This window comes from Polypterus senegalus, chromosome 3 (assembly GCF_016835505.1).
Source record: "Polypterus senegalus isolate Bchr_013 chromosome 3, ASM1683550v1, whole genome shotgun sequence".
Classification (NCBI taxonomy): domain Eukaryota; kingdom Metazoa; phylum Chordata; class Cladistia; order Polypteriformes; family Polypteridae; genus Polypterus; species Polypterus senegalus.
Window position 1 is genome coordinate 272,885,051 of NC_053156.1, and position 14,560 is coordinate 272,899,610.

At 39.2% G+C, this 14,560-nt stretch overlaps 1 protein-coding gene across 1 annotated transcript; it reads right to left on the minus strand.

The window, feature by feature from the left end:
• Nucleotides 1-891: 891 nt before the first annotated feature.
• On the minus strand, nucleotides 892-12,438 carry LOC120526671 (olfactory receptor class A-like protein 1). The gene is made up of 2 exons (XM_039749826.1): nucleotides 12,367-12,438; nucleotides 892-1,866 (listed from the first exon to the last, which is right to left on the minus strand). Exons 1-2 carry the CDS (start codon nucleotides 12,436-12,438, stop codon nucleotides 892-894), a joined length of 1,047 nt encoding a protein of 348 aa, XP_039605760.1.
• Between the last annotated feature and the right edge of the window lie 2,122 nt (nucleotides 12,439-14,560).

A 14,560-nucleotide genomic window follows, 5' to 3' on the forward strand; every position in this document is an offset into this window, starting at 1 on the left:
TTAACAAATTATCCAGTTTTGGTGTTGTTGAGCTTAATTAAATTAAAAAATTCATTTTGAAGCATAAAAAATGAATATGATTGAACAATATAGAGAAAAACAGTGCACTGTATGGAGCTGAATCCTGGGCCCTCTCTCCATGCATGTTCTGCGGAATTACTGGCGTGACTCTCCTAGACTGCAATGGTGCAATTCAGAAGCAAATAGGGGGTCCTCCAATTGTGGAGAAAATGTAGCAAAGGCAACTTCAGTAGTATGGACACATCCTACAGGCAGCACCAGAAACCATTGCTGACATTGCCTGTCACTTCAGAGTTGTTGGCCAACACCCACGAGGACAGCCAAAGCCTGCCAGAGTGGGCAGGACACAATCAGAGTGGACACGATTATCCCTCAACTACACCCAGGTCACTGCGGTGGGCTGGCGCCTGCCCAGGGTTTGTTTCCTGCCTTGCGCCCTGTGTTGGCTGGGATTGGCTCCAGCAGACCCCTGTGACCCAGTAGTTAGGATATAGCGGGTTGGACAATGGATGGACGGATGGACCCCCAAGCCATGCTCTTGATCGCGCAAAATGGCATACTGAGATCCAAAAAGCAGACCCTGTACCAGCGGGACAACGCTAGGGTGAAGAAGAGGAATATAGAGATACAGTGACTAAGTGGCTCAGGCATTGATTTCAGAAGTGCAGAGCCCTTGACTCACTGTGTACCCCTGAGTGACTCTGCATTGTGCTATCAGTTTATTTGATTTGATTTGCCATTGATTTATAAAGAAAGAATTAAAGGCTAAATAAAATTACAATTATATACATCTAGTCATTTAATATTATTAATTTATTTGTGAAGAATTGTAACTATTTGCTTGGGAATAGAGAAGGATTTGGTGATTGTTCACACTGTACTTGTACTGCTGTCTGTGGGCTGGACTTCTCCCTTCATCTTCATTAGTTTTAATTTTCTTTGGACTTTTGGATTAGTGGTGATGACCACAATGGGACACGCTGAGGTATAAAGGGTTGCAAAGAAGACCCGGATGTCGGAAATTAGAGGTGCCACTCTCAAGATGGTAAGGGAGTACAGCCAGATGATGTTATCGATGCCAAAGAAGACAACATACAAAATGACCAAGATGACCACTGCCCTGGAAGCCTTGGTCTCTGCTCTCCCTCCCTTTTGGCTGTTGTCAGAGCTCCTTATATTCTTAACTTTTTGACCATGCTGGTACAGAAGTATTAGGATGTAGCCACTCATGATGGTCATTAGCACTATAAACACAAGGTCTCTGGACATAATCCCAAACCCCATGGAGATATATGAAGAGTAATCCTTATATAAGACAAAGCAATATTCTAAATTTAATGTGTATGGAGGAATTGTGTTGTTAAAGAGGCTAGAAACAGCATTAAGGACAGACGTGATACTGGAGAAGTAGTAGAGAAGGTAGAGGAACAGGATGATATACAGCAGATACTGAGGGATTCTCATCTTCAGTGAAGCAAGTAAAGAGGTGGCAGGTGAGATGGCTACAGCCTGGTAGACACAAAGCAGGCAAGTGAGGCTAATGGAGAGGCCTCGGAAAGCACGGAAGCAAAGAATAGTAACTTTGCAGCCAACATCATCAAAGAGGTTCAGGTAGCCCAAGGCAGCCATTGTCTGTGGGATACTACGAGTAAAGGCTACCATGAGGTTGGCAAAAGCCAGGTGACAAAGAATGATGTCAGCTGTTAGGAGCTTGGCCTCGATCAAGTAGCTGTGCAGGAAAGCACAGCAAACAACAAGATTGGCAGGAACACTGATGATTGTCAAGATAATGAAGCTGGTTGCTTTGATGACAACTCTGGTGTCCATAACTTTTAATGTCAAGACCTAGAAGCAAGAAATGAAAGGTGAAAGTTAGGGAAATTGTTTAAAGATACATTTTCAAAAATATTACAAAACCTATTTCACCCAGAGAGTTATACATACAGGGAACAAACTGCTTTAAAGTCAGGTTGAAAACTGCATCGTGGAATGAATATGTGGGCTGCACAGTGGTTTACATCGAGATATGTGGGTGACATTTCCATGATGGTTCCTGCATGGAGTTTGGATACGGTGCCAGTGTCTGTGTGGGTTCTTCTCCTCAATTTCTTCCTAGATCCCATGTAAATTAGCTCAGTTTGAGCATGTGCACGAATGGGCCATGTGAAGGGATGGCACCCTGTTTGTAGCTGCTTGCTGCTTTTTGTCCAGTTTCCACATCCATACGAACCTGAGCTGGAATAAGAGGGTTCAGGCATAGGCAGGCACAGAGGAAGGGTCAAGCTTTGTTGTACTGAATGAGCTATGCCTGCCATGACTGTTCTTATGATTACAACAGCATTTGGACTTTACAATCTCCTAACAATAGCTGATGTTCTCAGTTATTTACTGTTCTATGCATCTGCAGGATTTTCAACATTCAGGAAAATACACTGGCGTTTGATTAAATATATCATGCTGTTCAAATATCAGACAGAGCTATAATATGCATAGTGTTAACAGTACATGTTAAAGTCAAAGACAACCGGGGTCAAAGTAAATAAAAAAGCCAGTGACCAAAAGTCAGGCTTGAAGTTATTTAATAATAAGAAAACAGCCTTCATGGTGGATGTCATGGCAGCTCATCCAGTACGACTGCTCTCTCAGAGCTTCACTGTGTTTGGCTCAAATCTTATTATTAGTTGTAAAGTTTGCACATTTTACCTTTGCTTGGGTGTTTTTTTTTCACCAGATACATAGCTCAGTCTCAGAGATGTGCAAATAACTCAGAACTGGCCTCAGTCAGGATGTGTGTTTGAACCCCATGATGGACTGGTGCCTCACCCAAGGTTAGTTTTTCACATGCTGGGATGGACCTGCCTTCCACAACATAAACCAAATTAAGCCGGTTTCAGAACATAGTGAAAATGTGCATTAGATGTGCATAGTAAATTGTAAGACCAGAAAATGACATGCAGGTTAGGTGCATTGACAATTCTAAATACCTAGTGTGTGTGCCCTGTGGTGGGCTGGCACCCTGCCTGGGGTTTGTTTCCTGCCTTGAGCCCTGTGTTGGCTGGGATTGGCTCCTGTGACCCTGTAGTTAAGATACAGTGGACAAAGCAATAATCACCGATTGTAATTCTTGCACATGTACATATTGTACACATACTGTTTTCATATTTACATTATTTGTAATTGCTCCAAATGATGTATTTGCATATTTATGCCCTTACCTAGTCTGTAACAGTGTATACGATGCATGGTACGATGCGGGGTTATTTTATAACAATTACGAGCATAGCCAATAGGGTCAGACATACAAGTTAAAAAGTGTGTAGTGAATTGCGGTGAAATCCTGTCCTGCAAAGGCTCCACCCGCAGGGCGTCTAACCTTAAACACCCGCCCCACCTTTCTCCACTCCGTGCTTGCTAAACCGCCTCCTGCTTTTCAGTGAGAGAGCAAATGATGCTGAACAAAAGACTTGACACTGAAAAAAATAAAATAAAGTTTCTGTTATCCATGCAGGAGCTCAGTAGTACAAAGTGACTGAAGCTCGATAATTAAATTGCATGTTGTAATGATCGCTGCGTCAACAGAGACAGGTACACACGTAGATCATCGCAGCAGCTCGGCTCCACACATTTGAGAAGTGCCTTTCTGTCTGCTCTGATATCTTTCAGTAATTTTGACTATTGCATACCTATATGACATAACAACAGCAAACTAAGTTTAGATAAGCAGTGTAATCTATGGCTATACATGTTAAAGCGCTGTGGCTATTTTGTTATGGCATGTTTCCATTTCAAATTAGACAGAAATTTTAAAAATCGTTAGTTATTTTAGTAGATGTGCAATCTGATGGATGCTGTGCAGCTTCTCTCTATTAATGGCGAGTCATTTTCAATGTGACACGCCGTTTACTTCAAATGCACATTTTGCTGTTGATGTTTTCATTAATTAAGCTGCTACTTCTTTCAAGCTTACACCGGCTTGTACGCTATTGCCGTAAAGCTGAACAAAAGAAAACACACACAGTACCTGCGATAACATATCGCTCACGTTTACCGTTAGTCCATTGATGCCGTCGAATGCCAATGTACGAGGGTCGTTCAAAACGTTTCCGTACTTTTATATTTTCGTTGGAAACGTGAAGACGGGAAGAGTAGTAATTGGGCATTAAAAAGTTGGTACGACACTGGGAAAATTGCATCGCAAACGAAGGTGACTGTGCAGAAAAGTGATGTGATTTGTTTTTGAAATTCTTAATAAGCAGAGTTAAAAAAAAAAAAGGTACGCAAACGTTTTGGACGTCCCTTGTATAGTCTGATGGTGAAAAACAGAAAGTTTTTTCCCTTGCATCAGGTTATGCTTATTTTTAAATTGTGTAATCGGCACACGCAGCACACATTTATATGTCTAACTGAGTACTTTAAGGAGACTTTTCGACTGTACATTTATCATCATAAGCAGAAATTTTCTGTCTGTTGGACCAGGTCAAACGAGAGCACCTCTGATCTTTGCAGTACTTCAAAATCACCGCCCCCACTTTGAGCACAGCCTCCACGAGGCGTTTGATTGGTTTAGAAATGTGACACTCAGTGCGCCGTCTAATTGTTCCCACCCAGTTTTCAGTTAAATTCACTCAAGGTTGTATCCAGACGCATATATTGTACGCCTGGCTTCAGCGATATTACTGTGCACTTGGAGCCTCTTGGTTTCAGGTACTTAAAAAATTACTTTCACGTTCATTCTCAACTAGTAGAATACCCGCGCTTCGCGGCGGAGAAGTAGTGTGTAAAAGAAGTTATGAAAAAGAAAAGGAAAAATTTTAAAAATAACGTAACATGATTGTTAATGTAATTGTTTTGTCATTAATATGAGTGTTGTTGTCATATCTATAAATATATATATATATTTATATCTATATATATCTATATATATATACATATATATATCTATATATATATATATATATATATATATATATATATATATATATATATATATATATATATATATATATATATATAGCAAAATACCCGCGCTTGGCAGCGGAGAAGTAAAAAGAAAAGGAAACATTTTAATAATAACGTAACATGATTGGCAACGTCATTGTTTTGTCATTGTCATGAGTGTTGCTGGCATATATATATATATATACATACATGTGTACATATACGCACACACACACATATACTATGGGGTGCCAAACAGGCAAATACTGTACATTGATTTTCTGAATATATAAAGTCGGCGTCAGAATATATAAAGTCAAAACTTGAATATATAAAGTCAGCGTCGGTATATATAAAGTCAAAACTTTTTTCTGAATATCCATCCATCCATTTTCTAACCCGCTGAATCCGAATACAGGGTCACAGGGGTCTGCTGGAGCCAATCCCAGCCAACACAGGAACCAATCCTGGGCAGGGTGCCAACCCACCGCAGGACACACACAAACACACCCACACACCAAGCACACACTAGGGCCAATTTAGAATCGCCAATCCACCTAACCTGCAAGTCTTTGGACTGTGGGAGGAAACCCACGCAGACACGGGGAGAACATGCAAACTCCACGCAGGGAGGACCCGGGAAGCGAACCCGGGTCTCCTAACTGCGAGGCAGCAGCGCTACCACTGCGCCACCGTGCCGCCCTTGTTCTGAATATATAAAGTTAAAACTTGAATATATAAAGTCATCGCTGGAATATATAAATTCAAAACATATACCGATGCTGACTTTATATATTCAAGTTTTGACTTTATTTATTCCGACAGCGACTTTATATAATCAAGTTTTGACTTTATATATTCGGGAATGACTTTATATATACAAGTTTTGACTTTATATAGTTAAATTTAGTCATCATTGCATAACTTTTTCTTTACCATAGAAATTTAAAGACTGAATTCAACTTCCATTCCTACCAAAGATATTTCTGAAGTAGCAGCACTCATGAATATGGTTGTATATGTCATTCGCTCGCTTCTTATTGTTTCGCTGCCTTCTCAATTATATAATGCATGTTTTCTTCAGCGCTTTTTGGTTTTCTACGCACTGCGTTGACAGTCAGTTCACATGATTACGTGGGAGGCGTGATGATGTCACACGAAACTCCACCCCCACAGCTTTCGAGCTCAACTCCATTACTGTATATGGAGAAAAATAGCTTCCAGTTATGACCATTACCCGTAGAATTTCGAAATGAAACCTGCCCAACTTTTGTAAGGAAGCTGTAAGGAATGAGCCTGCCAAATTCCAGCCTTCTACCTACACGGGAAGTTGGAGAATTAGTGACATTGGAAACTTCAATATGGCTGAGTGATGAGTCAGTGCGTGAGTGAGTGAGTGAGTGAGGGCTTTGCCTTTTATTAGTATAGATGAACCATGAATTAGCATGTCCATTTTAACAACGACAACAGCAATTGTTTCTATAGCACATTTTCATAAACAGAATGCATCTTAAAGTGATTTATATGATGTTTACATTCAAAAAGTTTACGTACTTTTATATTTTCGTTATAATAGGAGAAGGAGGGGAGAGCAGTAATTGGACATTAAAAAGCTGGTAGACGCTGGTAAAATCGAAGCGCAAACGAAGGTGACTATGTAGAAAAATGAGGTACAGAAATTTGTTTTTGAAATACTTAATAAATAAAAAAAGTGTGAAAACTTTTTGAACGTTCCTCTTAGCAGTTTTGTGGTCTTCAGAGAGAATGTGAACCTTAAGTTGCACATCCTAGTTTATGTGATTGCACATTCAGCTTCCTAATAGTTACAATCTAATTTAAAAAATGTGTATTATTATTATTATTATTATTATCTATATATATAATTCACTAAGGCAAGACACCCATGGAAAACACGCCGGAAGGGGCATGGATTCACTAAGCCGCCGACAAGTAAGACACCTAAGGTGCACGTAGGAAGGAGTCACGCCCACCAACTCCAAGAAGTAAGCAGTCTTTAAAAACCGAGTTTTCGGTTACGACGCACGATCTCGTGCACCATAGCAAACTGTTTTACACGCTACATACAGCAATTCGCATCCGCGACAAACATTCGTCTTCTTAGATGCTCCTGCAGGAACACGAAAAGTCCACGTGAGTCACAGGTGCATCTGGACTGTGCAAAGATGACAATGACTCAAGTGACGAGTTGGAGGTGGGCACATGAGCAATGGCGGTCCGGCAGTTTTTAGTCACGGACGATTGTGTGTTGGTTCTTTCCGTGCATTGTTACAATGTTTCTTTTCTTGCTGATTTATTACATTACCGATTTTTCAAATGTTAATTTTCTCCCTGTGCTTTAAAATTATTAAAAAAACGTCCTGATTATGCGTCGTATGGTACGCCGCGGGTTGGCTAGTTATTATTATTTGTCTGTACACTCTACTGTTTCTTTAATAGCATTTTATGGTCTGTAACTGGGTTGTCTGGTTCTTCATAGAGCCATTGCTTGACAAAGCACCATTTCATTTTTGGACGATGAGTTCTCTGCATACAAAGTTTATTCTTTGTGCGTGATAAACTTCCTAATATGTAGGGGGAAAAAACCTGAAATCTTTAATATATGGTAGGTTTTCTAGCAGGAAACGAACAATTTAAGAACAACTGAACTTATTATGTTATTGTATGCAGCAAGAGTCATTTTAAATCAGGACCCATTTGGTGTTTCACTAATCTGTTACCATCTATTTACTGTATTTACTATTATGGATCTAAATAAATACAAGTTCCTTCTGGAACCTTTGTGTGGCTCTACCCAGTCCACCTGGCTGTTAGTGGAGTCAAACTGCTCTCTGCCTTCTGTGCTTTTCTTTAAACAAACCCTCTGGCGTGACACTGACACAAAGACACATACGTGTCATACCTGGATCAGAAAACATCTATAGGTGTGCTGTGTCTTTAAACAGTCCAAGTAACAATCAAGCCAAAATCATGGACTTTAAAAATACTAGCCAGTTTGCTCTTTTAAGTGTTAAAAAGAGGACATCCACATAATGTTGCCTTTGCAGGATGCTCACATTCCAGCAGTATAACATAAATAAATGTGATTTTAGACAGTGTAGCTGTGACTATGAACTTTAACCAAAAAGACTTCAGGTTCAGCTCCTTTCTTTGTCTTACTATGTGATACTGAAAATCTCACTTCATCTTCCCGTGCTTCAAAAACCACAAATAATTTCCTTAATTATAGTATTTTGCTGTTGTCTGTTGATACCTGTCTGGCTTTTCCTTTGGGTCCTCACACAAATCCGCTCTCCATCCTACTGGACAAATTCAGAGTCAGTGTAAACTCTCAAAAATAAAGGTGCATGAGTGGTTCTTCAGAGTTATGCCAAAGGGGAACAATTCTTGTTTCCCAACAGACCAATCCACATGAAGGTTCTGGAAAGATCCTTTATTTATTTAGATCTGTAATATGCTCCATACAGCAAATAACTATGAAGAGATGGCAACAGATTTGTGAAATATGATAAGTCTTGATTTTAAAAGGAGTCTTCCTGCACATAATAACACAGGCTAAGTCCAGGTCTTCTTAATCTGTCAGTGTTTTCCTAGGTGGCCTTCCATATAGGATTTCAAAATTTTTTCTGCCTTTTAGAAGTTTTTTAAATTACAAAGATCCAACTTCATATGCAGAGAACCCTTCTCAGAATGGCCTGGCGCTTTGTCAAGCAGTAGCTCAACAACAATCCAAATAACCCAATGTAGAACCTTAAAATGCCATTGAAGAGCTTGCAAGATGGATTCATGTCTGTAGGAACATGTAACAATATATATTTTTGTAAATGTTTGGCTCTTTTCAGTGTGTTGTAAGTAACAGAGAGCGGTTATTTATCTGTGCACAAAGTAATTGACAGCATTGTGTTACTTCCTTTTAAAAAAGAAACAACTTTTATCAATGACTTGTGATCTATTGTGATTTGTTAGTGATGAATTTGAAACTCTGTTTTATGTATAGTACTGTGATTTCTGTATCTGTGACTAATAATGTTGGTGTTAGCTAGTAAAGTACTTGCCATTTGAACTGCCCCACTCGAGATGTGCCTATTATTTGAGCCCACAAGATATGCTGCCAAACACCTGCAGCTGTAATGATCTTACATTTGCTAACAGTTAACAGCAAATTGGGAATTGGATCACATATCGAGGAGTTACCTTCCTGAACGTTAGCTGAAATGGATTGATAGCTCTTTGAAAAGTTTACAGTACTCTTACATTTATCTGCTTAGAAACATATGTAACAAGTAATGAAGTTCTAACTGTAATATGATAGCAAAAATATTAAACTGTAATGCATTACGCTGTTTTGTTACTGGAAAACATCTCTCCTCCGCCTTCGACTCGGTCAACTGCCAGATCCTTTTTACCTCCCTCTCTGATCTTGGCATCACTGCGACTGCCCTCAGGCAGTTTGAGTCCTTCCTCTTGGGCAGATTCTGCCGTATGTCCTGGTGAGGAGAGATATTAAGGGTGCACTAGGCAAGCATGGGGGTGTCCCAGGGACTGGTGCTCGGCCCTCTCCTTTTCTCTCTATATACATCTCCTATCATCCTGTCCCACAGTTTGTGTTTCTTTCCAGAGGACCACATGGTATCAATTAGTATCTCTGCATGTCTCACTGATATTGCAGCCTGGATGAAGAAACACCATCTCTAGCTTGGCCTGACAAAGACACACCTTCTTGTTATCCCTGGCCTTCCAGCTATGCAGTTCTCCATTTTTGTTTAGTTCTTTATCGCTAACACCCACCGAGTCTGTATGTAACCTTGGGGTGGTGATTGATGACCAGCTGTCCAACAGCAATATTACTACTCTCTCTTTCTCGGTCTTGCAGATTCACTCTATACAACATTTTCAAGATCAGGCCATATCTGACAACGTATGCTGCACAATTTCTGGTCTAGGATTTGGTCTTATCCTGTGTGGACTACTGAAACTCTCTACTGGCAGGTGTACCGACATGTGTCACCAGACCACTGCAGATGATTCAAAATGCTGTGACAGATCTGGTGGGCACATGTCCCCCCTCTTTTCAGATCACTGCATTGACTCCCTGTAGTGGCACATATTCAGTTCAAATCCTTGATGCTTGCCTACAGAGTAGTCATAGGGTCAGCACCAATATATATGGAGACATTTGGGAGGACCTATGCTCTTTCTTGACCTCACAGATCTGCTGATGAGCGGCCTCTTGTGATGCCACTGCTGCATGGTATTAAATCTCAGTCCAGACTCTTCTCATGTGTAGCTCTCAGATGGTGGAATAAACTGCCCACCTCCATATCAAATTCTGGCTCTCTCAATGTCTTTAAGAAGCATTTGAAGATTCTCATGTTTAGTAAATTTGGTGTCTAACTAATATTGACTGTTAGGACTTGTGGTGATCAATTCTGTTTTCTTGTCCTGTAAAACTTTTTAACAGTTTCCCAGAGTGATGCTTACTTGAACGTGTTGACCTCTTTTGTAAGTCATTTTGGATATAAGCATCTGCTAAGCAAATGACTATTGAATTCAAAATAAATGAAAGTGCAAGATAAGTTATTCAACCTAACCAACACATGTTTGACCTAAAATTTGTATTCATTCATTTTTAAATGGCCACTTATCCAATTCACAATCATGGAATGCCTGGGTCTAGTATCTCTGAACACAAAGTAGGAACAAACCCAGAGTGGAGTGCCACTGCATTGCAGGGCACACTCACAGTCGTACCCATACTCACTCACACATATCCAGTTACCAGCTAATATAACATAGAAAGAGCTAAACTGGTAAAAAATCCACGTGGAAAAAGAGTTCAAGATTCATTTATAGAGACAGAGTAGAGTGAGCTTCATGCTTGCTTGCTTATCTGAACTACATATGGCACATGACACTCGTTGGCACCATGTGCAGGCATTCCTTAAAATTGAGTATTTAGGTGAGCAGGACGTGGGGCATCTAGGGGACTGTTAAGGTGGGATTTGCAGGTGCTGTGGCATAGTTGTTAAGGCTTTGGACTTCAGACTCTGAGATTCAAAAGAAATGTAACCGCTTATATCATAAATGTTGTAAGTTGCCTTTGATAAAGACGCCAGGTAAGCAAGAAATGTAAATGGATGAGGGAATTATAGACTTTGGGGACTGCATGTGACAAGTGAGCTTCATTTAACAGATATTAGCTTTCGGGTGACTAAACTCTACAATGATTTACCTAATAATAAACATATCAAATTAATGTTAACATTAAATCAAGCCTATAGGCACATCACTCAATTACCAAGAACTTCCAAGAAACCTCTGAATAAAACATTTACTGAATTTGACAAGGGTGTCAAGACTCTTCCTAAAACTTTGTGGCTCCACATAGAGTAATTACATTCTCAGCCATAATGTCCAGAATTAGAAGGTTTGGGACAATAATCTGTTATGACCTCCCAGTAAAATCTTTCCAAGATCAAGGCATAACCCATGATTTGAATTAACAAAATAAATGAAATTAAAATGAAACAACACTTACTGATGTACAAGCCACACGTACCTAATGCTGCTCAGGGTTTATTAAGCTACTATTAGAAACACACAAATGGTGAGAGAACAAACATACTTACAAGTGTGAGGCTCCTGAGCCACTACTTCATCCCAAAACCTTGTAGCACACTCATAGGTTATTTCTTTTTTAATTATTTTTTTAAGGGTGGGGCGTGTGATTTACAAGGGTCTCAAGCTTCTAGACTTTTTCTTACCCAAGGAAAAAAAAACCCTAATATTTATTGATTTCAAATAAAATGTATTCTACTCACTGTCTCCATTCTTTTTAAATTTTGAAAATGCTAGAGGTTAGAAAATATGATTTTCCTGATGTTTGATTTAATTTAATTCAGGTGATTTTTACTGTAGATTTAATTTTGGGGAATAGTAGAGTGGAAGAATTTAAGGATAATTAAAGTTTTTCATTTCTTCTGGTTGGTTTCTGTTGTTGCTACCTATCCATGTAAAATGTAAACTTTTCAGGAAATTCCCATTACATTGATATAATATGTTAAGCAACATAGTATAGTGGATAGAACAGTGGACTTTAAAATCACAAGGTGCATTGGTAATAGACTGACATGTTGTATTGTGCCTCATGTAGTCACTATGAGAGGGAAGGGTGAAATTATAGAGAGAGTGAGTCAATATCAGAGAGCCAATTAGAAATTTCTAATAGATTATGTTCTTTAAGTAAGTACCCCAAATGTACTGGCTGAATATCCCACTCTTCGTGTTAGGATCTAATGGGACAATAGAATTTGCTGGCTAATACTTGGATCTGCAGCTACGGTCTTCTTACGTCTGGATGGAAGCACTGAAAACAAACACACGTCTTACCTTTGTCGACTGTGACTCTTCTTTTCCAAGTGCCGGTGTGTGAAAGCAGCTGGCAGATTTGCTGTGGTGCATCCTGCTTTTATGTAGTGAGCCTCCCACTAACAGGTCCCTCCTGTGTGAAGCAATGGCAGAAAGCCATGAAAGCCCCTAAAGAGCAGGGCATCAGATACAGCACATATGGATAAGAACGTCAATAAAATACTCTAGATATCTACTGTCAAGGAAATCTCCTGTTATTACAAGCTCATTAGAGTTTAAGCTGTCTCACAGGTTATGGATAACCTAAGGGATTTTGCTAAATATTTTCTTATAGTGTTGAAAATAAAAACAACACAACCTAACACAATCATGAATGGTCAGAATGGATTCAGACAATGGTGGTTCTGTTATACTAAAATTCTAGAATTCTATGAGAAAGAAAGTGAACAGAATAAGGTAACACGTGTAAGGCTGGTGATTAAAAGAGAAGAAGTGGGAATCCAAGATGCCATATGTAGATGGATGCAAAATTGGCTTAAACAACAGGAGCAAAGGATTATGGTATTGGGGAAACATTTCTCAGAATTAGGTGATGTTAAAAGTAGTGTACACTATCATGAATTTGGTACTGGTGTAATATTTTTGGTACTGGTGTAATATTCTCTAGTTTTTGTATGGTCAGTTGTTATAATTATTTTGATAGTGCGGCAATTTGCTATGGCTCCTTTAGGAATTTATTTATGTGTGCTGTAAATGCAGTATTTGAGTCCTGCGCATGCTGATAGTTTCAGTGCAGAGATAAAGGGGATGAGATGGAGTATAGGAGTCAGACGCAGAACTTTGTTTCTTGGGGAAAGGGAATAGTCTGCATCTTAACATCAGCAAAACCAAGGAATTGGTTATTGACTTTCGCTGCACCAAAGAGCCTCTATTTTTGGTCAATATTCATGGAGTGGTGCACTTCTACAAGTACTTGGAGGTCCACATTAATGACAAGTTAGACCGCTCTCAGTACACAGAGGAACTATATAAGAAAGGGCAGAGAAGGTTCTTCTTCCTTAGGTGACTGTGTTTCTTTATAACTCTGTGATGGCCAGTGTGGTGTCCTGGGCTGGTAACATCACTTGAAGGGAGGCCCACCAAATCAACAGGCTAATTAAAAATGCAGTCTCAGTTACAGGACACACTCTGGACCCCCCAGAGATAATAGAGGAGGAGAGAATGAAAACAAAACTGAGTGCCATTATGAACAATCCTGCACATCTTCTTTGTGATGCGCTAACATTGAGGACTTTCAGTCAATGTATTATTCAGCAGAAGTGTGTCAAGAAATGCTAGACGGGCTCCTTTATACCAACAGCAATATGTCTGCATAATGACTCCCTGGAAATGGGACAGCCAAGTCAGAAGGTTTTTTTTCTTTTTAATTGTCTTCTCTGTTCAGACCAAAGTGTGTGGGTATTCATTTTTCTTATTTATCTACCTATTTATGTATTTATTTATTTAAAGAGCTTCTATAAGAAGACAAATAAAATTCTATTTATCAATCTATAAAGTTCTGTCCAGAAATTAGGAATTTGATTTCCGTTGGGCTCTGAGTTTTTCACTACAATGTCCCTTCAAGAATTTTTCCACCTGATGTACACATGCACAGTGAAGGTTGAATGTCTTCGTTGTTTGCAATTCCTAGTGTTTTAATGTAGACAGGCATACTGTCTAAATGTTAATATGGATGGAGGTTGTTTTATTTAAAAATGCCATTTTCAAATGATAGTAAAGTAGTGCAGTCATAGCTTTAGTCACAGACAGGCAAAGAGTCAGAATGCCAAGAGGAGACAAGAATTCATCAAAACCGAAAAAACACAACTGAAAATAAATCAAAAGTCTTTACAAATGATGTGTCTAATTTCACATAACTATTGCAAAGAAAAACGTAATTAATTTTTAAGAAATGGTTCCAAAACATGAATGCCATGGGCTGCGTGCTGCCATCTCGAGTATGGTGTGCCCACGTGACGGTACACGCTACAACCACATGAACAGCAATGGGCATCATAGTCAGAACACTACAAAATGGTGTCATTCATGAAACAAAATGGTTGAAAATAATAAAGTATATACAAAATGAGATCAATCAGTAAACAATCAAAATAATAATGCTAAACATGGACTTGCATTTATGACAGTTGCTGCTGTGTTGTTGTTACTTTTTGAG